The sequence below is a fragment of the Hippichthys cyanospilos genome, chromosome 11 (genome assembly GCF_059441005.1).
Source record: "Hippichthys cyanospilos isolate Australia breed blue-spotted pipefish chromosome 11, RoL_Hcya_1.0, whole genome shotgun sequence".
NCBI lineage: Eukaryota > Metazoa > Chordata > Actinopteri > Syngnathiformes > Syngnathidae > Hippichthys > Hippichthys cyanospilos.
This window is the reverse complement of record NC_142379.1, coordinates 22,398,096-22,424,634: the sequence shown is the minus strand read 5'-3', so window position 1 is coordinate 22,424,634 and position 26,539 is coordinate 22,398,096. Positions and strand designations below refer to the sequence as shown.

Here is a 26,539-nt window from a genome sequence, read left to right as displayed (position 1 = left end):
ACTGGAGCGGACATGTATCACTATATCTGAGTAACTAGTGTTGTTTGCACTATGTTGGTGTCTAGGCCTCTTGCGTGTCACCTCCCTTCAATATATATATATATATATATATATATATATATATATATATATATATATATATATATATATATATATATATATATATATATATATATATATATATATATATATATATAATTTTCACTTTGACTCGTGGCGCTGTGTTTTACTGACCTGAGCTGTTTTAAAGTACATGTTGCTCTGGCCACTACAAAGCCAAACATCACCGAACAGCACATCTGTCAGAATAGCCACACTGTTTTGAAGCATTGCAGTCACATTGTAGGGACCACCAGCCTCCGTGGGTTCCATGGTGACTCGCCAGATTCCTGTGTCATAGTGAAACGTATTGCTTTACAGCTGTATCTCATTTATTGTATACCAGAAACACCTTCTATTGGTGAAAATTTGTGATATGGAGGGACTGTATAACAAGCATAAATGTTTTATCTCTCAGGCACACTTTAAATATAGTGATCCCTCGTTTTTCGTGGTTAATTGGGACCGGAATCCCCCCGTGAAAGGTAAAACCCGCAAAGTAGCTCCCCCAGTTCTCAAATTTAAAAAATTTAAAAGGAATTAAATTATATATATATATATATATAAATAAACATATATATATACGTTTTTTTGTTTTTTTTTTAATGTGAAAAGTCCACATGCTATACATATTTTTATATTACTGGAGTTCACACTGTTGGAAATCTCTTTCCTAGATGTCTTTCATAATAAAACAGTATTTCAAGTGTACACTCTCCAGTGTTATGTTTGATCATGTACAGATTAGTCTGTAATTCAATGTCCGCACCGCTAATACGACCGCAGCTGCGCGAGACTTCAAAGGAAAGGTGGAACTTTTCATTTACTGTAGTGTATAAGGTTTAATCATTTAAGATTTAAGTACATATGTGCACTGCAGTAGTTTCACGTCTGAAGAGGGCCCGTGGGAAGTGCATTTATAGTTACCTCGTCTGTCTGGCACGCAAGAAATCATCGCAGCTGTCTCTTCACAATACAGTAGAGCCCCCCCCCCCCCCCCCCCCCCCCCCCTAAAAAAAATCTGCGAAAGACCGAGGGTGCAAAAATCAAAGCGCAAAGTAGCAAGGGATCACTGTATTTAGATTGACGAAAATATTCATTTTTTTTTAACTCAATGAACATAATTGAGCTTTACAAAAAGTACATGTTAAAATGTCTGTGTATTGGATATGTATGTGTCTTTATAGGGACAATGTGTAAGATTTAGGCTGTTTTTCATTAAAAACGAATACATTAAATGATTATAAATTTCAAAAACTTGCAAATAAATGTGTTCTTAACCACCAACAATATGTTTTAAATGTAATCGTAGGTCTAGTTATCATTTAATCATATAACATGGGGGGTGGCATTCCTCCGGAGGCTACCATGTCTGTTATAGCTACAGATAACGGTAAATGCAGAAACCTCCTGCTTTCCGTAATGAAAACCGATCTAAATCAGGGGTGTCCAAAGTCGGTCCTCGAGGGCCGCTGTCCTGCATGTTTTCCTGGTTTCTTTTCCTGACACACCTGATTCAAATGATCAGGATTGTTATCAGGTTTCTGCTGAGCTTGCTGATGAGCTGATCATTTGAATCAGATGTGTCAGGAAAAGAAACCTGGAAATCATTTAGGACAGCGGCCCTCGAGGACCGACTTTGGACACCCCTGGTCTAAATCTTACACCTTGTCCCTTGAAGAGGGACAGTTGGGATGGCAGATGAGGTTGGTATGGACAGTGACATGAACCCTGGCCCACAGCAGCTCCTTTGTGAATGTGATCATTGTGACTTTTGTGTTTCTCTATGATGTGTTTTACTATTATATATGCAGTAATTAGAAGTACATTTGCAAACATCGAGCATGCAGAGATCCACTGTACTTTGTGGTGCCCTTTAGTTTCAAGTGACACTGCATTTTTATACCCAGGTATGCAAGCAAGTGGTAGGCAGGTGGTCATGCACCACAGAAAGCACGGATGCATTTCTGAACCCACCCTTTCACCATGACAACGAACAAGCCTGAGATTAACTTTTTTTTTCTGAAAAGTGGCTCCAAGATGTGCCGTGGCTTAAATGTGTTGTGAGAATTACCACTCATGTCCTCAGCTAGCAGAGAAAACCGTTGCGTTGATACAGGTTTAAAAATTTTTAGTCATCCCAAACTAATCGCTCATTCAATAAATCATCAATGGAGAAGACATGTGGAGTCTGTGTGGAGTTTTTTCTTTGCAAATCTGAATGTATGACAAGAAGTGTGAGTACCAAACTGGTACTCATGTGAGTAACCCACGAAAAAAAATATGTGCACCCCTGTTTATGCCTCAGTCAGAATCTGATTGTTTTTGTTTTTGTTTTTTTTTCATAATAGGGCCTGTGGGTGTTTAAATACACCCCCACCTAAACATCAAAATGCTATATTTACCTTTCTCAATAGTGACCTGTGAGCTGTTGTATTTCATTGGTCCTGACAAGTAGACTGTGACCTGTGCACCCTCAGGGCTACCGTAACCCCACAAAATTGCTCTCTCCGGGGACTTCTGCAGAACCATGTGGTCGTCATAGTAGGAGGCAAAGCCAAAAGACTTATCTAGACACAGACATGCATTCTCTTGAAAGAAAGCCTTGTATGTTCATTTCTACATCCTTGGAACATACAATATAAATACAGTACTAACTGACATTCTCACGCTGACACAGTTGGATCCACCCTGGATTGATCATTGGCCTATCTGAGAGTGCATGCATTCAAACTGACATTCTCACCCACTGCACAGTGAATATAAACACACTCGGCGCTATTCAAATTCCAGGTTTTTATGATATAACAAATAACAGTTAAACACATAGCATTAATGTGATTTATAACCAGTATGACTCATTTGTGATTTTTTTTTTTCTTTTTGAAGAGGGAAGTGAAACAAAATAATTGATATAAGTAGTTGACCAACTGAACACATTAGGGACATCATCTGGGACATAGGCTTTATTCAGAATTGTGTTTCTGATTCCTGACATTTTGATTTTTCTTTCTAGCAAGTGCCTTTAAACCAGGAGTGGGCAATTCCAGGCCTCGAAGGCCGGTGTCCTGCATGTTTTCCTGTTTTCTCTCTCAAACACACCTGATTCAAATGATTAGGATTATTCTCAAGCTCCAGCAGAGCTTGTTGATGAGCTAATGGTTTAAATCAGGTGTGTTAGGGAGACAAAACTAGAAAACATGCAGGACACCGGCCCTCGAGGGCTGGAGTTGCCCACCCCTGCTTTAGACTCTATCCCACTTAGCAAATTTTGCGTTTCATCAGTTTTCCTCTGGGTTCAGAATTGGTCGGCAACATGTTTGTAAGTAGTCTTAGTTACCACCACTGTCCATCCATCCCTCCGTCCATACATTATTCAGCACTACCCACTGCTAGCAAACACAGGTCGAGAAATTCTGTCGGCAGCGGGAGTTAAAACTTCTTCTGACAGGGAAATCTGGATATTTCGAGCAGACCCTTATGATACATTTTGGTCTGTCAGGTTTGACCAGCAACCTCCCCCTTCCATCAGAGTCAACAGACCACGTAGTGATCAGTTGACACATCTGCCCCGCTCTTCACCCGAGTGTCCAAACATGCAGTCCCAAATTGGATGACACAACCACAAAGTCAGTCATCAAATTGTGGTCTCGGGATATTCTGGTGCTAAATGCACATATAGATACCCTTGCGATTTAACACTAGAAAGACCAGAGTGGTGGACTTTGGCACTTATACCCATAAAGACCACCGGAGTGCCAAATGGCACCAAGGATTATAGCTCGCATCCTCAATCACCTGTGAATGGCTAACTTTAAGTAAATTGAACAGAAGAGAAGTTGCACACCAACTTCATCTTGTTGGAACAATTATGCATCATTCATAAATAGCATAGATGCATATTCAATAAAAAATAATCTCTTATTGACTTTCGTTTTAGGTCATGTTTGCATCTAGATAAGGTTGCCTTTGTATGATGCTATAATGATTCACATTATCATTCCATAAATATGTACAAATGCAGATTTCCCTTGCTTGAGACTAACTGTAGCACAATAAGAGACATAAAAACAAGATTGTTGGGGGTTGTTCATGTAGCAAGCAGACGACTTGTTTGCATTTGCAACCGGGTGTAAACACATGCAAATTGACCTATCTATTAAAACGGCCTGTTGGATGCAGATTGCATTACAATTGGGAATTCTCAAGAATTCTGTGGTGTGCAAACCCCTCAAGAACAAAAATGCAGATTAGACTCAACGCTCAACAGGCATTGGAAATGATCTTGAGTGAAGTAAATCACAATGACTCAGATGAAGAAGACATAAACCTTCCACTGTGTTCAGGAAACATTCTGTTTCATATTATTCCCTTTTTCTTATTCTTTTCCAACAAGGAGAAAATGCAAAAAAGCAAAAGTGGAGTGTTTTTTATTTTTTTTATTTGTCCACTTAGCACCATGTAAATAGTTTTGGGCCTTCTTGCAGCCTACATTTTGTTTCTGGGGGTGGGCTCTTGCGCCGAGTCACCGGGGTACCATCACTAATGACTGTTGGGTCAGGAAACCTGGAAACCCACAGATCATTTGAATAATGTCTCGAACACGCTTCAAAGATATCATGCAACATCCTCGATTTGATGACATGTCCACCCGCAGTGAACGAGCAAAAACTGATATGGTTGCTGCAAATTCTGATGTGTGGGGGTCATTTGTCACCAGCTGCATCTAATCGCACAACCCTGGTCGACTAAAATGTGAATGACTGAATGACAAAAACTGACTGCACAATGATGACGCAAATACTGTATACATTTTTAAGATTAGTTTTGGTCAATTTTTATCAATAAATGTCCCCATCTGAGGAAAAACGTGTGTGTTGCGCTCTCAGAAAGATACAATTGTGTGCAACGTCAGTCTTTCTGATCTTGAATGTTTTCAAAAGATGGGTCTGTGCAAGCTCTTCCACCCTCACATAATGACCCCAATGTGCATGTCTGCTGCTCCCCCAACAAGATAAAGTGAGTGTGCAACCTCTTTTTTCAATTTACAAAACACAGTTAGCCTTTCCCAGGTGATTTAGGGTGTTAGCTAAACTCCTTGGTGCCAGTTGGCACCCGGTGGTCTTTATAGGTATTAGAGCCAAATGCTGGACCTTCTAGGATTAATAGAACACCCCTTGGGTTCCAATTGGGGTGGTGGGGGGAGGGGGGGTTGTTTCTCCCATTCACTGTCATTGCCCGCATGTGAAGTCCCTCAGTTAAACAGGGGAGTCCCCAGGGGGAACGCTCTCTAGCACACCCTCAAAGGACTCCAAATAAGGTGAGTACTCTGAACTGTTTGATGCATAGGTACAAATAAGATTTCAGGCTTCTAAAAACCAACATCCATTGTAGGTAGCAGCTGGATAACAGGCGGTCTTTAGTCTTGCCTGGAACCGATTTGGTCGAGAGGCAACATAGAATCTAGAAATAAAATCTAGAAGATTGGTCGAAGCTGCATAATTCAGAGGTGTTTCGTTATGAAAAACATCAGACCAAGATAGGAGCGCCTTTGCTGGATACCAGCGCTCTTTAATCTTGCCTGGACCTGGTCTAATTGGCTAATGTACTGTAGGTTTAACGTTTAATTATTTTTTAACTCATGACTCATGGTCAAAAATACACAATTCAGAGATGTTTTGTTTTGAAAAGCAACATCAGGTGGAGACAAGAGCACCAATGCTGAATACCAGGAGGTCTCTTGTCCTTAGCCTGGTTTGGCTGCGGAATAAGCATTGTTTTGTTTTTAATAATTTTATTATATAAACGGTTTGGTTGAAGTTGCAGATTTAAGAGTTTGATTTAGAACATTTTGTGTGAAAGTACTGTTTTCTGAATATGACAATTTATTTTTCCATTTGCAATGATTTATGTTGCTGACTTCAGGGAGCTTCTATTTTGAAAAGCAACACCGGATCTGGATAAAATTAACTGTGACGGATTCCTGAAAGATTACAGATTTTGTTAGGACAACTCGTTTGAATTTTTTTCTTTGTGATTTATTGAAATTCGGTTGTAATAGCAAACGTTACCGTATTGGTGGATTTTAGAAGGTGGCCAACGACGCTCGTTGGCGTTCTTGTTACCGTAATGTACATTATAGACAATCAATGTGGCGGCTGGTTAAACTTCATTTTTACGAGTTCAGGCTGGCCTGACTGCACAATGAGGTTCGTTTGTCGCTGCACAATCAAGTAAATTAAGCTACCTCTTCTTCAATACGATATCACTTAAACGGCGAAGAACCAAAAAGTAAAGACTTTACTCACCGCATTGTTGCAAAGAAGGAAAAACACACAAAAGTAAAACTATGAAACCCCACAACAAAAATGCGAGTGTTAGAGAATATCTCATGCTTGAAGGAATTTCTCCAGGCGGTCGACCGTTGGTAATGGTGACATGCGCCATAGCAATAGGCGCAACAATCGTACTTCCTGGTTTTCATTCTCTAACCTGCCGTAAATTTGTGTAGGCTGAGTGTGCGAGCATACCTGGTGCAGTACCGCCGCTCAGTAAATATTTTATAATTGCAATCGGTAAAAATCAACTACTCATTTCGCCAAATGCAATGAAAAATGGTCTACATACTCCCTTGTGGAATGACACCAACTCATCTTAATATATTGTGATTTGTTCGATTGTACGTGTTTGTGTGCGCGCTACAAGTCAGTAATGACGTGATGATGTCTAAAGCGTGCGCGATCCGGGTGTTGTGTCAGCGAACAGGACAGTGATTTATGTTATAATATGAATTACTAGTAGTTATTAGGACCCGAGCAGCTACCGCAAAAACAAGCCCTCTTATTCTTCTCCGGATTATTATTACTATTAAGGACCGACCAGCGACCGCTGCGAGGCCCCTATGTTCTTCAGATTAAATTAGGTATTTTGGTGTTTTCATACATAAAATCCAAAAAAAAATTGATTTTTAGCGTTACCTACAGTCGAACACTTGTACTGGGTCACGGGCGATTTCACCTAGAGCTATGAATTTTGTTTAGGCATATATAGGACCTCAAGACATACAAAAAAGTTATAAAACGTCATATGCTTGGATGTAAAGAACCAGAGTTATGAAATTTTTAACGTGCCATTTTGGACGTACCAAATTCCTCTTAATATCTCCTAAACTGTTGACCCCATCGACTTTAAAATTGTCATGCTCTATTATCAGGCATAGGGCCACAACTGGGCAAAAAATTTGGTGAAGATCGACCAATATATATGATGGGGGTAGGGCTTTAAATTACGTGTGTCAAATTTCCTTCTCCATGAGCAACATAAACCTTAATAACTCCAATGCGCAAGCTTCATAAAATCTAAAACTTGACAGAAAATTTACTAGTTATAGCCTTAAAATATCTGCATGATAAATTTTCAAATTAATTATAGCGCCACCTAGTTACAGACAAAATGTCATTTTTTTAAACTTTCATGTGTTGTGCTAAGCCCATAAGAGTAAATGTACTGAAAATTTGTCTGAATAGCATCGAGGCTTGGAAAATAAGGGTTTCCAAATTTTACGACTTTGTGATAAAGGGGGTGGTCTGTATGCCACCTCATAGTCGGAGTTTGCCCAAATCAGCAAAACTTGCTGTAATTGAGCCCAGATGATCCTAAAACAGCAGCCAGTTCCGACCCTTTTGACCTAAAGCTACGAAATATTTTATGCATATGTAAGACCTCCAGACCTATAAAAACATTATAGAGCCCCATATGTTAGGCTGTACAGAGCCAGAGTTATCAACTGTTGAATGTAGCATTTGGCCCAATTTTGTACATTTTTTGGGACTGAAACCCTTGACCCGTTCAACTTCACATTTGGCGTGCCCCATTATCTGACATAGGGGCACACCTGGGCAATATTTCGTGAAGATGGGCTAACATATATGATGGGGGCGGGGCTTCAAAATACGTGTTTCAAAGTCAAATTTCCTTCGCCATTAGCAACAAAAACCCTAAAAACTCCAATGTGCAAGCTTAAAAAAAAATCTGAAACTTAGCAGAAAATGTACTAGTCAAAGCTTTAACATATCTGCATGATTAATTTTCAAAATAATTTTAGCGCCACCGAGTTACAGACAAATATGTAATTTTTTTAAACTTTCATGTATTGTGCTAAGCCCATAAAAGTAAATGAACTGAAAATTTGTCCAAATGGCATAGAGACTTGGAGGATAAGGGTTTCCAAATTTTAAGACTTTGTGATAAAGGGGGTGGTCTGTACGCCACCTCATAGTTGAAGTTTTCCCAAATCAGTAAACGTTGCTATAATTGGACCTAGATGATCCTAAAACTGCAGCCAGTTCCGACCCGTTCGACCGAGAGCTATGAGATTTTTTACGCATATATAGGACCTCAAGACCTACAAAAACATTATCGAGTGCCTAATGTTAGGATGTACAGAACCAGAGTTATCAACTGTTGAATGTGCCATTTGGCTCGTTTTTGTACATTTTTCTGTACCAAAACCCCTTACCCGATCAACTTCACATTTGGCATGCTCCATTATCTGACATACGGGCACAACTGGGCAAATATTTCGTGAAGATCGGCTCACATATATGATGGAGGCGAGGCTTCAAAATACGTGTTTCAAACTTCCTATGCCAACAGTGACAAAAACCTTAATAACACAATTTTTGCACTGTGCTAATCCTGTTTGAGCAAATTAACTGAAAATTGGCCAGAATAACGGTGAGGCATGGAACATGAAGGTTCTCCAATTTTACAACTTTTTGCCAATGGGCATGGCCAGTACGTCGCCTCAAAGTTCGATGTCTCGCCAATACCAAAAAGTTTCTGTAATTGGATCCAGATGGTCTTATCATTTCTAAATTTCATATAGTTGATGAGAGGCCAACGGAAAACACACCTACTAACCAGTTTTTTGTCTTAGTGCGAGCGCCATCTAGTGGGAGCAAAAAATGTCATTATAGACGATGGATTGTAGCCAAACCGAGTTGGGTCGCTTTACAGCTACCAAAATTTGTACGCATATGCAGGACCCCAAGACCTAAAAAACAATCAAAGACAGCCATACCCTAGGACAGGGGTGTCCAAACTTTTTGCAAAGGAGGCCAGATTTTGTGTGTTAAAAATGTAGGGGGGCCAACCTTGGCGGGCGTTCTTTACATATAACAGCAATTAATTTAAACACATTTCAGCGAGCCGTTCTGTGTTTCACATTTTCTTTTTTCTTTTTTTATTTCAGGTATCTTAAGCATGTGTTTTGGTTCATTTGAAACATGCATATCAAAATTGAATAGACAGTAAATATTGAAATTGATCTATTCACTTAACTTCACTTTTTTAACACTTTAACTTTTTTGTAACAGTTGAACAGAAGTATACGGTGGCCGAGAGCCCTCAATGATGCAAATAAGGAAAACGCTGCAAATAAAAGAAAATCTTTACACAAAACAAAAACAGCGCTGCAAATTAAAAAAAAACGATACAAACAAAAAGAAACAGCGCTGTAAATAAGAGAATAAAATAAAGAAACGCCCCTGCAAATAGAGGAAACAGCGCTGCAAATAAAAAAAAGACTGCAAATAAAAAACTCCACAACGGAAATGAATCACCGGGGACTATTATTGCAGGTGCACTTCACCTGTAGTTTTTTTTTTATTTGAGCGAAGAAGAAGAAAAATATGAAGAGAAATACAGTACAAAGAAGAGGAGGAATACGAAGAGGAGGAATAGGAACTAAGTCAATACATACACACTAACATCATCTATACCCACTATCAACTGTTCTTGTGTGTTTAATTACTTGAGGCTTTTTTAGGCCTTGTCAGCGGGAATTGCCGTGATTAATTCACGTGTGTAATTCATTTCAAGATATTGCTTATTTATGAATGATAAGTCTGTCTATATGTTATGGTATTATTTTAAATTGTTCATACATTTGAAGTGCTAAGCAAGTTAATATACTTGATTTGTTTTGTTGCAGATCATAATGTATTGTCCTTTTTGTGGACACCAGCTGTCTTCTAAACCAGCTTTTTGCTGTTCTTGTGGCAAGGACATCACATTTCTGTGTGATGTTGACAAACCTGGAACAAGTGGAGGTAATATTTCCTTTTTTTGTTTTATTTAAGTTTAGGTCTTGTACAATCTATACCTTTATGACTGGTTGAGAACACTGTATGTCTCTCTGTTCGTTCTCATTGATGACTGATTGGACTCTTTAGAGGCAGAGGCTCCTGAAAAAAGTATGCTGAAGTCATTTCAGACTTTCAGGAGTCTAAAAGAGAAGGAGAGACGAGCATCTTTCAAAAAGAAAAAATCACCACCAAAAGACAACTTGAAGGTTGTGAAGGTAACTTTTTTGCAGAGAGGGAGATAGAGTAATACTTTTGCAGGCAAGCAGAATGGACACTCTGTCATGTATTTATAGTGTCACTAAAGTGGTTAACAGTTGCTTATTTCAATGTTTCTCTGTAGATTTCAGTAGGCCTAATGCATTTAAAAGATGGCAGACTGAAGGCTGTAAGAGGATCAGTACTTCCCATTTTGGTGCGACCAGAAGTGAATGCTGACGAATTGCAGAGGGCTGCTGAGCACAAACTGAAGACCTTCCACAGAAATTTACATGGTGGTCCCTACGTACTTCTCTATCCTGACTGTACAAAAATAACGGATATACCAGGAACAGATGTACCCTTCACTCTGAAAGATTACAAAGCGGCATTGGGGAAGGCCTACCAACGTATCACACTATACATTTGTACAGCTGAAGATTTCTTTACCTCTTGTAAGTAATTGTGAAATAAATTACCGACCAAGTAGAGCTTTTTACATGGATTTGTTTGTCTAGAAAAGTTGTTTGTTGTTCTGAGTAGTCTAAAATCTTCTTATACTTGTATTTCACAGCTCAGGAAACCATCTCGGAATCTGACTCATTGGACTCTGAGGTGATCATCATGAGTCGAAGTTCTGCAGAATTCATTGCAGCTGATACATTAGTGAGTGCTTCTTACATTGCTTATATTGTGAGTTTTTAAGTGAAAATGTTTCTAGAATTTACTTAGAAACCATTTTTTTAAAATGAAAGATGTGCCAAAACGGCATTTGAAGTGTTCTGGCGTGCACATACTATATCATACAAGCTTAAGGATTGTACCATTGAACAATTGTATTTAGTGCAGATCCCTGCAAAACCATGTTTTTCACTGAAAGTGGTCATGTGAAAATGATCATTCCTCCTGTTGTGAATCAAACACTTTATCACTCAGAATCATATACTTCAATATTTATGTTCATATTTGTTCAGCTCTAGTTCTGAAAATTTAAAGTGCACTAATATATTGTTGTTTACTTCCAGGTATGGGAACCTGCAGATGGAGAGCCGGGCACTGATTCAGCAGCTCCGGTAATTGTGACTCCTAAACATTGTCTATTGTTCACATTTAGCCTTTTCTGAAAACATAGTTACAATTAATGTCTAAAAGTACGTACTGACCTAGAGATCCATGTTTGTGTACATTAGAATAGTCTTCTTTTTCTAAATCAGTTCTCTGATAGCCATGACTTGAAATGTTTCAACTTACTTGTCCTATCTCTGTTATGTTTTCTGATTCAGGTCTCGCTTTCTGACTCACTAGAGGGCCCAGGAACATCAGGAGAGGTGATGCAAACTGAATGCTATAGGTATTATACTTTCCTTTCTACAATTCAAGTGTGTTTTTAATGAAAACATCAACAATCTTAACTTGTGTCTGTCTATTTTTTAGCAAATATACTCAGCTGTATGCGCCCATTATAATAGAAGATGAGGATGAATCAGACAGTGTTGAGTGCAGTCATGACATTCTAGAGGATACAGAGTAAGAGAAAAGTTATTTTTTCTTGGTCAAAAATGTTTGCTATCATGTATCATGTAACAAGGTCATGATTTATTGGATGACAGGGTGGACCAGCAATCAATTTCTGAGATAACTGCAAACTTGGCAAACCAGATAAACCGTAAAGCTGTCAGTAGATTTAACATCTGTCGCTCTGACATCTGGGATGGAGCAGTCAGAGGATTCAAAAGGGCAACATTCTCAGAAAAGAAAGACATCCTGGTGAAATCCTCTGACAATGAAGGGAGGATTGAGGATGGTCTCGATACAGGTGGCCCCAAGCGAGAATTCCTCTCCCTTCTCCTGAAAGAGCTGAACAAACGGCCCATATTTGATGGACCTGTGCAGAGCCGCTATCTGGTCTACAATTCAACAGGTTGTTTTGTGTATGAAGTTTTAAAAGAAAAAAAACAATATTTCAACCATGCTGTGTTTTTAAATATGTAAACTGATTTAATATTTATTTATTCTGCATTTCCTTGGACAGCTATCAGAGAGGATGAGTATTATTTAGCAGGGAAGATGATCGCTGTGTCCATTGTACATGGCGGACCTGGTCCGAATTTTCTTTCAGAAGATCTGGTCAGCTACATCTCAGGGCAGAGCAGTTTCAAGGCATCCATAAAGGACATTACAGATGATGAGATAAGGAAAGTTTTACAAGAGGTATGAGGACATTTGATAGAAGGTTGTGAAATTCTAAAATAGTTCGAGAGTGAGTTTAAATAGGGTTTTTTCCACTTTTTTCAAGATTTCCTTCTGGCTATATAATTTCTCATAATTACTTGTCTTATGTGAAATGTGTGACTGTTTTCTCTTCTTCTAGATTCAGAATGCAGAATCATTGGAGAGCCTTCAGGACTTGATGCTACAGAACAGTGCCATGTTGCACACTGCTGGGTGCTTCAGGCGTGTCAGGTCATGCGAAGAAAAAAAAAAGATCATAGAAGAGTACCTGAAGTGGTACATCATCCACAGGAACAACACTGCAATTGAAAGGTAGGTTTTTTTTTTTTTTGTTAATTTAATTGACACTGAAAGAAAGTGTTGTCCCATTTTTTTGCTGAATTACTTGTACACGATGTGCGTGAAACTTTGCATGTATGTTTTAATTGTATTTTAGATTCAAGGCTGGACTTTCTGCAGCAGCATCCAACAGTCCTGACCCAAGTTAACTCTGCATGTATCTTTTAAATGTATTTTAGATTCAAGGCTGGACTTGAAACTCTGCAGTTTCTGACAGCTCTGCAGCAGCATCCAACTGTCCTGGCCCCTGTTCTCTGTCATTGTGATGTTAAGCTGTCTGCTGCAGAGATGGAACGTCTGTTTCAGCCCGAACTGAGTCAACAGGGAAGCAACAAGAGGACTCTGGAAGAGAAGGCTTTGACTTACTGGGCAGACTATCTTCTCGATTGTGAAGGTTAGTCAATTTGCTCTCGTCTGATTTTATATACACCAATTATGAAAAGTTACATTGTTGATGTAGATAGTATTCAGTTGATTCCAATTCTCTCTACTTTTAGAAAATGACAGCTACTTGACCTTGGAGGAAGTGTTAATGTTTGCTACAGGTGTGCCACGTATGCCTCCTGCTGGTATGAGTCCTCTGCCACGCCTTCAATTCCTATGTTCTACTATCTCAACATTCCCAATGGCAAATACATGTGCCAACATTTTAAAACTTCCTCTTTTGGACACTTATAGTGCCTTCAAAGCTAACATGGACTTTGGCATCAAGAATTCCCCTGGCTTTGGGTGCTTTTAGACACAGTTTTGTGTTGTTGAATGTTATATATTACTGCTGAAGTTGTTTTGTGTTAATTGCAGTAGCACCTATGTTCAATATTTTCTATTTCAAATATATGTTCTGTTAATAACACACTTAAAAAAAAATCATTGTTTTAGCATGTTTCGGTACTAATTTAAATTGGTAACTACAGACTTTTTTAAAAACATTTTATTCCCCGGGCACAGACAAGACAGCAAACACTACACAAATAAATTAGTATTACATGTTGTCATAACACAAATTATCAAGAAAGAAAAAAGAGCCAAACATGTCCCGAAAAGGTTTATAGACCTGCCATATTTTTCAGGGTGATATAGTTCTCAACAGCTGATTCCAACTGCAAAGGAGCTCTGAGACCACTCTGTCTTTGCAGTTCTTCAAAGAGATTTTCATGCTCATCCCTGCCAGCAACTGCTGGCACTGGAATGATGTTGGTGATGTGGTTCAGGGTTTGGGCAGATGCTGGGAAACCACAATTGGTCCCATCAAATCTGGGAGCAAGTACAGAAAAGAGTCCACAGTGAGCAACACACCAAGAAAGTTTAGCTTTCCTGTTAAGTTTGAGTTTTATGGTCATTCAATTATCTCCATAGTTCATTACAGGACAAGGATGCAGACACCCAAAGAAAAGCAATGATCTGCACATGAGGGCATAATTTATTTTGAATTGCAATAACATTGTCCAATATTTTGAAATAATATTAAAAGACTATATGTGTATTTTTATACATTATAATTCAAATTACTGGTAAGACTCTCTGATCAATACTCACTTGTGAGGCACATGATACATTGCCTCTGGTTTACCAGATGGGCACCGGGATTGTTGAACAGGACGAATGGTGTGAGTATTCCAGTACTGCTTGTATTCATCCAGCTCTTTCCGCAGGACGCCCAGGAAGCAGTATCGTAACAACTTTGTGTGTGCAGGGCTGCCATTGAAGAGATGCCTCTCCCTCAAGTCACTGAACAGATCCATCCAATACTGGCTCCTAGACAGAAAATACATTTTTTTCCCCCATCCAGATTAATCTACAAGTGCACTTGCAAATGACTTGATGCCTTTTGGAAATGTCACTCCAATATATAATTTCTTTTAAAATTCACAGCAATATACATATGAGTCGGGAAATAATATAAATGCATACAGCAAATACAATAATCCCGGGTCAAGTAAAGCATAAATGAATGAAAAGTGACAAAAACCTTTGTTTCCGGAAGTAGGACCACCAACTTTCAATCCGCTGGTTGGATGTTGAGGTGCCATACATGTGGCTTTTAGCTCCTGCAAACTCATCTGTATGCTCTGATCTCAAAGTACAATGAAGGGCTGCCATTAGTCCATTTTCAGTGCCGCAATCTGTGCGAAGCCGCTTTGGAAAAACTCCAAACTCTGCTACACAGTTGATGTAGTTCTGAACAATAACCGAAGGGTCGTTGTTGGTCTTTCCACAATTCAGCCACATAATTTTTCTTGAGAAGCCATCAATGCAGCCACTTATGGAAATTCCAAAAGGTTTTAATTTATCATACCCATCAACATGCCAGATTTCATTTGGTCCCATTGAATGATATGCTCTTCGAACAAATCTACGTCTGCGGCGATTCTCTGTTCCACATGGATCCAGCTCTGCCATGAGGCGCATCACATCATCTCGTCTAACGACAAGAGAATGCTTCTGTTTCAGAATCTGCCACATTGCTCTATACCCTAAAAGCTGTCCTGATCCCGTCAGCTCCTCTGATATTGCTGCCTGCACAGTAGCAATTGGAGTGTAGTTGATCCTCCTGGTCAGGCCTGCATCTTTTAGTTTTCTTTCTAAACTGCAAAGACTGACTGATATGTTGTGTTTGGTTTTTAGTAAGTCGACTATTATTTCATAACTATGGCCCTCAGTGAAATATTTTTGGATAAGTTCATCCACTGGTATAGCTTCAGGACCTGAGGAGAAAAAATGGAGCACACTATATTATAGACTAAATGATGCACTGCTTTTTTTTTTTTTTTTTTAACAGAGAGGGGAATAAATAAGATTGTTTCAGTTATCATGTGTGGGTGACATGGTCGTTAGTAATTCGAGTTACTGAGGAATGATGCTATTCACTGCACTCGTTATCAGTTGATTAAAAATATTTTAGTATGAAAAGTACCACTGCAAAACATTCAAAATTGTTTGAATAGGACTAATTACTTCTACATGATTATTATAATTGTCAAGGGAATAACTTATTGACTTGACTAAGCGAGGTGTTTTTTTTTTTAAGAGATCAGTAACCTACTAAACTAAAACGCTTTCTAGATTTTCCATGTCCACGGGTATGTGGGTCAAATAGAAAACTGTAGTATCATTATGAGACTACCTCCCAGGATTGTGTGATGGCTGGCAGAAGTTGGAATTTGTTAAATATCCTATTTTTCACATTCATTGTATTCCACATGAGTCTGTTATGGACTTCACCATATGAAGTGGTATATTCATGACTTCAATACAGTATATTCTCCGAAATAAAAACAGCAATCCATCATGTTTAAGATCCTAATTAGCGGTTAGAAAAAGATATACCTTCATCTTGAAGACTCTTTAGAAAACTGACATTTCTACTGCATGAGCCACAGTATACAAGGACAGTTTGGAGATTCACTCCGCAAAATGGACAAAACATGACCTGGTAAATGACAAAAGACAGTAAAATTTAGGACTCTGACATTATGGCACTTTCGCAAACATCTTTCACCACCCCACAGCATTGACGACATTCATCCAAATAACTATTATGTTATCTACGCCTTAGATGTTAGAATGATTTTAATAAATAAAAAACAACGATGGTAATAAGCTCTCAGAACTGTACGTTGTTTTCACTCGGGTGTATTTTAATAGGCTACCTGTTGTGTTGGCTCACCTGTGCTCTGTAGTAGACTGCTCTGAGTGAGAGCATGTAACGTTACATGTACATATTCGAGTAAATTTTCAGAACTCGAGTCGCCTCTTGGTCGAAGCTAACGCTACACGGCATTATCTAGTTCAACTTCTCATCAAAGCTGGGGCTACATGGCCTAACTATAACACATTACGTAGAGACACGTAGCGTCAATAAACACTGACCTCGTTTACTTGGCCTTTCTTCTTATTCTTCTTCGTATTCCTCTTCGTCCGCGCTCAAAAAACTACTACAGGTGAGGTGCACCTGAAATAATAGTCCCCGTTAATTCATTTCCGTTGTGGGGTTTTTTATTTGCAGCGTTTGTTTTTATTTGCAGCGCTGTTTCCTCTATTTGCAGGGGCGTTTCCTTATTTTATTTGCAGCGCTGTTTCTTTTTGTTTGCAGCGTTTCTCTTATTTACAGCGCTGTTTCTTTTTGTTTGTATGTTTTTTTTTTTATTTGCAGCGCTGTTTTTGTTTTGTGTAAAGATTTTCTTTTATTTGCAGCGTTCTTCTTATTTGCAGCATTGAGGGTTCTCGGCCACCGTAGAAGTAATTGTATTCTTGGGTGCAAATTACATTTGAAACATAAAAAAAATAATATCACCATGGCAGTTTAATATTTATAAAAATTGTAAACACAATAACAGAGAAATGAACAAGTAATAGTCATATCAACAAGTGCAGGGCTCATTTAAAATATGACATTAGAAACTATAAATGTTGACTGTATTTTTAAATGGTTATTATTCTGGAACGAAAAGTAAAAAAAAAAAAAAAGTTTTCAAACTGATCGTAAATGAAAAATGACTTGTCGGCATGAGTGTGATGGGTGAAACTGAGATCTGGAGTGCAGGACAAAGGCCAGGTGTGGCAGTAGTATGGATGCGCAAGATGTCTTGTGAGAACCTGATAACCGTGTCTTATTTAAGTTCATAACCGAGAATGTGTTCTCACAAATACGTCGACCCGAACAAGCTTAGCATTTTCTTACCAAATGCGCGAATCTCTTGGACTTGTCCTTATCCAGCTGTCGGTAAAAGTTGTAAAATATTGCTGCCGTGAGATTAAACTAGCGTCGAGATGTTTCAGTTTCTTGCTGCGTTCGTTACCTGTGATCTTGCCATATACGTCTGCATGTTTTGTTTGGTAATGTCGCTTCACATTGAACACTTAAAAAACAGCCACCGTCTCTTTACAAATGAAGCACACACAGTTGTTCTGTATTTCAGTGAAGAAATAGTCCAATTTCCACTCATCCTTGAACCGTCGGCCCTCGCAGTCAACTTTCGTCCTTTTGTTGATTGTCGCCATTTTACAAAGTTAGGGGCTCATACAGTCTATTACTCATATACAAATTTGCTGTTCCTAATTGAGCTTATAGATGGCAGCAATTTCATGTACTGTGCTATGCCTGTCTCAGTAAATTAACTGAAAATTAATCAAGATAACACTGAGATAGGGAACATTAAGGATCTCAATTTTATGACTTTTCAAATTTGGGTGTGAACTTTACACCGCCTCAAAATCCGATGTCTGGCCAGAATGGTAAAATTGAATGTAACTGGACCAAGATGATCTTCTCTAAATTTAATTTCATGGGAGTCCAATGCCCAACAACACTTTTTTCCTTGTAGTGCGGGCGCCACTCAGAGGCAGCAAAAAAAAAAAAAAAAAAACTTTTCTTGTTTAGCCTAATATCACAGAATTTTTTTTTATCACATCTTCAGATACGCCTAAATTTCCTCCACCAAATATTATGATGTTTTGATAATGGCTGTGGGTTATACAGCAGTGCTCTTTACGACGGCAGATGATCTCATCTTGTCACGACTTCACACGTTGAATGAAAGTCCATTCCTAGACATCAACAAACATGCATTCCATCGGAAATATATTACCTATTTTGCGATTCCAATTACTTAGTTGAGCCCGTTGAACAAATGCAAATGAAAATTTTACCTTTTCTAAAACATTAACTATTACTGTTTGCCTGCATACGCACAGATACATTCATACCCAAATGTGTTCATACCTCGACCTGTTCATACTTCCAACATGCACAGCTGCGAGGGCTGGTTATAGCTGCTTGCATCTCTAGTTTAGTTTGAATTTAATAAAAATCTTTTATCTAAAAATGGTATGTGTTTCTTGTAATGTAATTTGCATCAGCTGTTGGCTTCGATAAATGGATGCCTTTGAAAGCGTATCCCAAATGAGTAATGATTCAGTTGTAACTTTTTCTTTTAAGTGGCTTAATACTAATAATAAAGCTTAAGGTTATGCATACCTGCAGCAGTACCCAGATCACGGCTGACCAGCGTTAGTTTTCATGTACAGCTGTTATGAGTAACCTTGGGACTGCTGGATCGGATTCCGAACTCAAGTCATCCACACGATGAGGTGGATAGTTTATTAACTGAAAACGCACACCAGACGTGGAAACTAATAAAGTGTCACGAAGAAGAATCAGAGATACACATAGCGTGGCAAAACAATAACTCGGCGACAGATATATAGCCTTCGTGGTGTATTATGAAGTCATCCTTTCTGACTCCAACTAAAACTGTGACGTCAGGTCAAAGGCATGCTTTAAGATGAGGAACTGTGAACCCATCCTAAACAAAAAGCACATTATAAAACAGAAATAGAAAAACACGTGCACAACTTAACATAGAGATAACATCATAATAAAGACACAACTCATAATAAAGGTGCAAATCATAATAAAGACACAGAGCAAAACAGTACACACCCTGCAACAGACGCCCCCTGGCCGACCCCCAGCTTACCAGGGTGAGCCCTATGAAAATTGCTCAATAACCCCTGATCTAACACCCACGACCGCAGGACCCACGAGTGCTCGACCGGCCAATACCCCTCCCGAGCTACCAGATATTGAACCCCTCTCCCTCTGCATCGGGAGTCCAGTATTGCTGTAACACTATAAACTGGATCACCGTCTACCAGACGAGGAGGAGGAGGAGGAGGGACAGCCAGAGGGCACAGCGCACTGGAAACAACTGGCTTGAGTAAAGAGGTGAAAAACCGGGTGGACCTTCATGGATGGCGGCAAGGCGAGTCTGACCGTAACAGGATTGATGAAGGAAGCAAACTTGAAGGGCCCGATGAATCTCAGGGTGAGTTCCTTGGAGGATTGGGCGAGGTGCAAATCACGGGTTGACAACCAGACTTCTTGTTCCGGATGGTACTGCGGAGCCACGGACGGCAACCGGTTTGCCAGCTGGTTGTTTTGCTCTGCCGTACATGTGAGCGCGGCCTTGGTGTCATTCCAAAACCTTCTGGGACCACCGAAGGTGGCGCCGAAGAGAAAACACCACAACCTCTTTCTCCTGGGAAGGAAAAAAACGGTGGTTCAAATCTGTAGACGACATGAAACGGAGACTTGCCGGTGGCGGATGAAGGACCGGAGTTGTACGCATATTCCAATCAGGAGAGGGAAATCGCCCAGGCCGACTGGTTCTACTGGCAGACACATCGCAACGAGGCTTTGAGTGCTTGATTAGCGCGCTTGACCTGTCCGTTGGACTGAGGGTGGTAGCCCGATGTCAATCTGATGGATGACCACATGACCTGCCTGGAGAACCTATCCACCACTGTCATGGTGGTGGACTTGCCCTGTGATACTGTGATGAAGTCCAGTGCTATGTGCGACCACGGTCGAGACGGAATTGGGGTGCAGCAGCCTGGCAGGCAGTCGGTGAGTCGCTTTGCAAACTTGCACAAGTGGTACAGGCAGCAACAAGTCTATGATATCCCTTCGCAAGCCCGGCCACCAGAAACCCAGACTGACCAGATGGATCGGCCGTCTGGTCCCATGATGGCAAGCCAGTTTGGAACTGTGTGAATGAACATGGATGTAACTTGGCATCCTCAGGAGGTAGCTGGGAAAGGACCGCACCTACTCCAGAGTCGGACGCGTCAACCTCAACCGTAAACGGAAGTTTGGGATTCGGATGCAAGAGAATAGGGGAACTCGTGAATCTCCCCACCCCACGTGAAGGGTACTTTGCTAGACTTGAGTTTTGTCAGAGGTTCAGTCAGCATACTGTAGTCGGAATAATACGCTGTAGGAATCATTTTGAGTAGTTATTATACATTTGCCATGATAGTACATATTTGCAGCATAAGAGAGTGTTTTCAGCTTGGGTGTGGCTACAAGAAGACGACTCGACTGCAGAGTGCGAACAGCTGATAAGGAGACATCGATGGCAGAGTCCCCTGGGAGGTGACGTCAGGACCTCTGAGCTCACACCCACTATCAGAGAATGTGAAGATTGATAAAAGATTCTTGCTAATATTAACACATAAACAAGTATACTGTCTGCCAATTTTACATGTGATCAGATGCCTTTGTATCATATATAATGGGGGGTGTTAGAAGTAGCGTTGGAGAACGAATGTGCAGTGAACAAATAAACGCTACACTCCTTCTCTCTCTCGATCCCACTCGAGAAGATTATGAAAAAATGACTTTTCTCTCTTTATTGCCTAATTATTATAAATGTCTATTTGGTGAACCTGACAAACGCGTATAAAAATTGGCAAACCCCAGGAAACTTTGGAGTTGCTTTCTAGATGTCGGGGATGGCCATTCGACTACTGCCTGGATTTTGGCTGGGTCAGCTCGCAACTGGCCCTTCTCCAATATGAAACCGAGAAACATGACCAATGGCAGGTGGAAATCGCATTTTTTAGTCATGACAAACAACCTGTTCTCCAGCAAGCGTTGCACGACCATGCGGACATGCTGCCGATGATCCTGCAGGTTTTTGGAAAAGATCAAAATGTTGTCCAAATACACAAAACAGAACAGGTTGATCATGTCGTGCAAGATGTCATTAACCATGTTGTAGAACACGGCAGGCGTGTTACTGAGTCCGAACGGCATGACTTGGTGCTCGAAGTGTCCGAATGGTGTGTTGCGCGTTTTTCCACTCATCCCTCTCGTATACGAACAAGATGTGCTGCGGGGGTCCAATTTGGTGAATATGTGGGCCTGATGCAGTGCTGAGAATGCGTCGTCGAGCAAGGGTAAATGATACTTGTTTTTTACCGTAATATCATTGGGACCATGGTAGTCGATACAAGGATGGAGGGTTTTATCCTTATCGGTAAAAAAGAACCCTGCAGCCAACGGAGGGGTACAGGGACGGCGGACAGTGAGGTGGAAATGTAATCGCGGAGCGAGTCCTGCTCGGGCGGTAGGATTTTGTACAGTTTTGCTGCTGGATGATCCCGGCACGATCTCGATGGCGCAGTCATATGGACGGTGTGGCGGTAGGGCGAGAGTCTGATCTTTACTGAAACCCCTCTGTAAATCATGGTAATAGGCTGGCACCCGTTCTAAATTGATTTCCTCACATTTTGGAACGTGCAGGGAACACTGGCAAACTCCGCAGCCCGTAGACAGTTTGCCTGACAGAACGGACTCAAACCGGTGATAACCAGAAATCACCAGATTTGGCTTCTGGAGTGCGAGAGGCGAACATTTCTACGCTTCTTGCAACTGTGGCAATAGCCCACTGTAGCTCTATATTCTGATGGTGTAGACCAACCATTTGTCCCTGGAAGGTTAGAGCCTTGCATACTTGTTCCGTGTCGGCTGAGTCCATGGCGGCCGGGTTATTCTGTTATGATTCATCTTGGAACTCAATTGGATTCAGAACCCTGAAGCCACCCCCTGATGAGGTGGATAGTTTATTAAGTTAAAACACACACCAGACGTGGATATTAACTGAAAACACATACCAGACATGGAAACTAACAAAATGTCACGAAGGATAACAGGTTATACTCCAGGCTCTCCTGCACCGGCTGGTTATATAGCCTTCGTGCTGTACTATGACTACGGCTGCAACTGTGACGTCAGCTCAAAGGCATCCTTTAAGACGAGGAACTGTGAACTCAACCTAAACAAAAAGCACATCATAAAACATAAAAATACGTGCACAACTTAAAGACAAAACTCATAGTAAAGGCATAACTCATAATGAAGACGCAAATCATAATAAAGACACAGAGCATAACAACAGCTTTTTGTACAATAACCAATCAGTTAATGTCATGAATTTTCCAGTCTCCATAGGCATTGATGAAGAGTGCAGAAACTTTGACAGTATAGAGCAGTGGTTCTCAACCTTTTTCAGTGATGTACCCCTTTGAAATATGTTTACAGCTAAGTACCCCTTAACCAGAGCAAAGCATTTTTTGGGTATTTAAAAAAAAAAAAAAAAAAAAAAAAAAATTAAAACATGCCATCAGTATCTGATTTACTAAACTTTAAAACCTTTTAAACTTAACTTGTATTGGTCCACAAAAAAATAAATTAAAAAATTGTCCTTTTTGGATCATAGAAGAGATCTGTTATCAAAAAGAAAAAAAAATATCAATTAAGTATTTCTCCACAAAATATAATCAACATAAAGTGTCAGACCTGTTGTCAAATGAAATAATTACAAATCAATACTTGTCCACAGAAAAATATTACATTCATTATTGACAAATATTGTGTCAGACGTGTTATCAAAAAGGAATATTTATGAATACATATTTGTCAACAGAAATATCTTACACAAAGTGTCCTCTTATGGGATCATAGGAGAGATCTGTTAACAAAAATACTGTATGTCATTAACTCAACGAGGTGGCATGTGACAAGTTGGGTCAAAGCATTCGAGTATGGGTTTGAAACTGGCTGTTTAAAAATAAGAAATCGAATCACCTACTGACTTGAACTGGTATTTTTTTTATGAACTTATATTTTCCTGACACATTTAATTCATTAAAAACATATTTCAAAGAATGTTCGCTTTGTTTGCTGAGAATGTTTGTTTGTTTTATTTAAACTCTCCAGTACCCCCTGGAGTTCCCTCAAGTACCCACAGGGGACCCGTACTCCCATTAAAGAACACTGGTATAGAGAAATCATGCATGCAGTGGCAAGACACAAAATGATGACAAAGTAGCTACAAATATCTCCTCGCCTAAAATGTGACAAAGTCAACAGACAAGCAGAAATAAAGGCTGTTTGATTTATTGGCCTAGAATAGTAGACAACTCACTTTATTTTAGCTCAGTCGGTTGTGATTTTTCCTAATTTCAGCATCAATGCTAGGCACCAATTAGCAAAGTGGAAGTCAGCAGCTATTTACGTCAAAGAATTCAACTTTTCTGAGGCGTATAGTATGTATATTTACATCACGTGCAATGAAGATTTTTCTGCAATGTAACTATTTCCACAGGGTTCATGTTTAATTTGATTTGATTTATTCAACATATAAAGGCAGTGCAAAGGGAAATTAAAAGAATCAAAATAAAATGTAAAAACATTTAAAATTAAAGAAAAAAAGCATATAGTTGTTCAATAGTTTACATTTTCAAAAACAGTAGGAAGGAGTTCAAGAAATAAACTATTATGCTAAATTACTATATGGCATACTATATATAGTAAAAATGATGTAACATAACAGAAATAAAATAAAAAAAATAAAACAGAAATACATACCCTTCCTGATTCAAAGCTTGGCTGTGAGATTATGCCTCACAATTTTCTACAGAATAGCAAGTTTCCTGCTTGACTAATGTATTTAAATAACACTGTCTTTTTAAACCTTCCTTTGAAAACACTGAAAGTATAATTCACTGTATTCAGATCTATTCCATAATCATTCCATAAATTAACACCTTTAACAGACGCACATTTGCTTTTTGTTGGTTCTTATCTTGAATTTTTTTTTAAATCACTTGTGCCCCTCAGACTACAACATGCCGTCTTGAACACCTTACCATTCTGCACCGGAATGGGTACTATTCTGCTCGTAATGGAAGTGTCACTTCCTAACTTGTGTGACGTGGAAAAAAAATCTTTGCTTCTTAAATAATATGGGTTGTGAGGGTTTTCTTAAAATAGGATCTAAATATCCATCCATCTATCCATTTTCTTAAACCGCTTATCCTCTCAAGGGTCGCTGGCTTGCTGGCGCCTATCCCAGCTGTGTTTGGACAGTAGACAGGGGACTCCCTGAACTTGTTGAAAGCCAATCTCTGGGCACGGGGACGAACAAGCATTCATGCACCCAGTCACACCTAAGGAAAATTTTGAGTGTCCAATTCAGTACACCTGCCATGCCTGATTTGGAAGTGTGGAACGAAGCGTCCAGAGAGAACCTATGCAGACTTAGGGAGAACATGTAAACACCACACAGGAAGAGCTGGAGCCAGTTTGACTTTAACTCAGGAGTCTGAACTGTGAGGTGGACATCCTAACCACTTTGCAGATCCAAATATTACAGGATTAATTTTATTCACCCTCATTAATATAAATTGCTGCAGTCAGAATATTGAATTGTCATGTGACGGCTGACCAGACGATGTTCACATGTCTGAACCATATGTTCAGTATGACCAGACCATGGATAAATCCCTGGGATTTTGCAGTATTAAACTCTTATTTTATCTCAGCTTGGCTGTGAGATTATGCCTCACAGAAGAAAGTGACCATCTGTCAGCTGGGCCAGATAATAGAAGACACTTCTCTTACTTTTAATGGAGTCAGGGATCTTTGGCGCAGAACAATTGCAGATCAAACAGTAAAACAATCAACACGGGTCAGTAGTTGTCTCATGGGTTATGAGTGGAGACAATTCATACTTACCGTATAATTTGGACTATAACCCACAACTTTTTCCTCATGTTTTGTGCCCTGCGGTTTATAGTCCAGTGTGGCTTAATCTGTGTTTGTTTAGTTTTTTTTTTTTTTTTTTTTTTGCTAGCCACCAGCAGGCAAGCAAATGTGTTTATCTGTTCGAGGTGTCAAATAGGCTATCAAATAGAACTGAAAAGATGTGAAACAACGGCTGTGCTCAAAAAGAGTTCAAATGATATATTAAAAAAAAAAAAAAAAAAAAAAAAATATATATATATATATATATATATATATATATATATACTGTATATATATATATATATATATATATATATATATATATATATATATATATATATATATATATATATATATGTCTAAATTTAATAAAAGAATGTATACAATTTGGGGTAAATTTGTGGTGTGTAAATTTTATATACAGTACACAGTATATGTGATTTTATGATTGTATTTATGATTGTATATGAATTGTGTAGAATGTTTTAATATGGTCACTAAATAAACTATCAAATAATGGGAGACAAAAAAGGTACTATTGAAGTATTGATTTGGATTTTGAACTGCTATTTAACTAACAGATATCCATCTATCCATCCATCCATCCATCCATCCAGCCATTTTCTATAAATATATTAGTGTTCAGTTTGTTAAAGATAGGATGTTGCTGTTGGCAGACATTTTTACAAAAAAATTAAATAACTAAAATAAATGATAAATTTCATATACCATCTTTTTGTGTAAAGTTGTGATGTTTTTACCTGCGGCTCATAGTCCAGTGTGGCTTATCCGTGACAAAAAATATTTTTTTTGCTCATATTTTGCTGCTGCGGCTTATATACCAGTGCGCCTTATAGTCAGGAAAATACGGTACTTACCTTTGGAATATAAACTGTTCTAAGAGCCTGAGTCTTAGGCTCCTTGTCAAACAGTCACCAAAGAATTGAAAGAAATGAAATGATAGCAAATGTTTTATTAGTCTTTTAAATTCAGTGCAGAAGTCAATAAGCATTTTTTTCATTTGAAAGCCTGATGTATGACATACTCCAAAAAAGTTCAGCTATAAATGAAGTGCAATTCATGTGTAAAAAAAAACTGTGTTTATATGTGACAAAGCATATCTTCTGTACATAAGTGTAGTAGAATTATCTCT

General features: G+C 39.1%; 2 protein-coding genes and 1 long non-coding RNA gene across 5 annotated transcripts in view; 1 reads left to right on the top strand and 2 right to left on the bottom strand.

Annotated features, from left to right (window-relative positions):
* The window catches only part of siae (sialic acid acetylesterase), a 38,084-nt gene extending 31,416 nt beyond the window's left edge, over positions 1-6,668 (bottom strand). Inside the window, exons 1-3 of the mRNA XM_088426981.1 lie at positions 6,630-6,668; positions 2,505-2,669; positions 235-389 (exon numbers count right to left, since the gene is read on the bottom strand). Coding sequence (XP_088283107.1) covers positions 235-389; positions 2,505-2,631 — 282 coding nt within the window. The 5' untranslated portion in view covers positions 2,632-2,669; positions 6,630-6,668. The remainder of the gene's footprint in view (positions 1-234; positions 390-2,504; positions 2,670-6,629) is intronic.
* Positions 1-13,412, top strand: part of LOC148416355 (uncharacterized) — a 48,485-nt gene extending 35,073 nt beyond the window's left edge. The window contains exons 2-12 of the mRNA XM_088426966.1: positions 10,094-10,211; positions 10,335-10,462; positions 10,588-10,897; positions 11,017-11,108; positions 11,468-11,515; positions 11,726-11,793; positions 11,877-11,969; positions 12,053-12,363; positions 12,475-12,653; positions 12,814-12,986; positions 13,193-13,412. Coding sequence (XP_088283092.1) covers positions 10,094-10,211; positions 10,335-10,462; positions 10,588-10,897; positions 11,017-11,108; positions 11,468-11,515; positions 11,726-11,793; positions 11,877-11,969; positions 12,053-12,363; positions 12,475-12,653; positions 12,814-12,986; positions 13,193-13,412 — 1,740 coding nt within the window. The remainder of the gene's footprint in view (positions 1-10,093; positions 10,212-10,334; positions 10,463-10,587; positions 10,898-11,016; positions 11,109-11,467; positions 11,516-11,725; positions 11,794-11,876; positions 11,970-12,052; positions 12,364-12,474; positions 12,654-12,813; positions 12,987-13,192) is intronic.
* A 633-nt stretch (positions 13,413-14,045) lies between these two features.
* LOC148416354 (uncharacterized) lies at positions 14,046-19,270 on the bottom strand. Of its 3 annotated transcripts, none has more exons than XR_015867144.1 (6): positions 18,991-19,270; positions 16,884-16,965; positions 16,341-16,443; positions 14,983-15,718; positions 14,550-14,768; positions 14,046-14,267 (listed from the first exon to the last, which is right to left on the bottom strand). It is a non-coding gene; the product is annotated as an uncharacterized LOC148416354 (long non-coding RNA). The 3 variants fall into 3 exon arrangements; XR_015867145.1 differs by lacking the exon at positions 18,991-19,270 and adding an exon at positions 17,695-18,672; XR_015867146.1 differs by lacking the exons at positions 16,884-16,965; positions 18,991-19,270 and adding an exon at positions 16,681-16,877.
* Between the last annotated feature and the right edge of the window lie 7,269 nt (positions 19,271-26,539).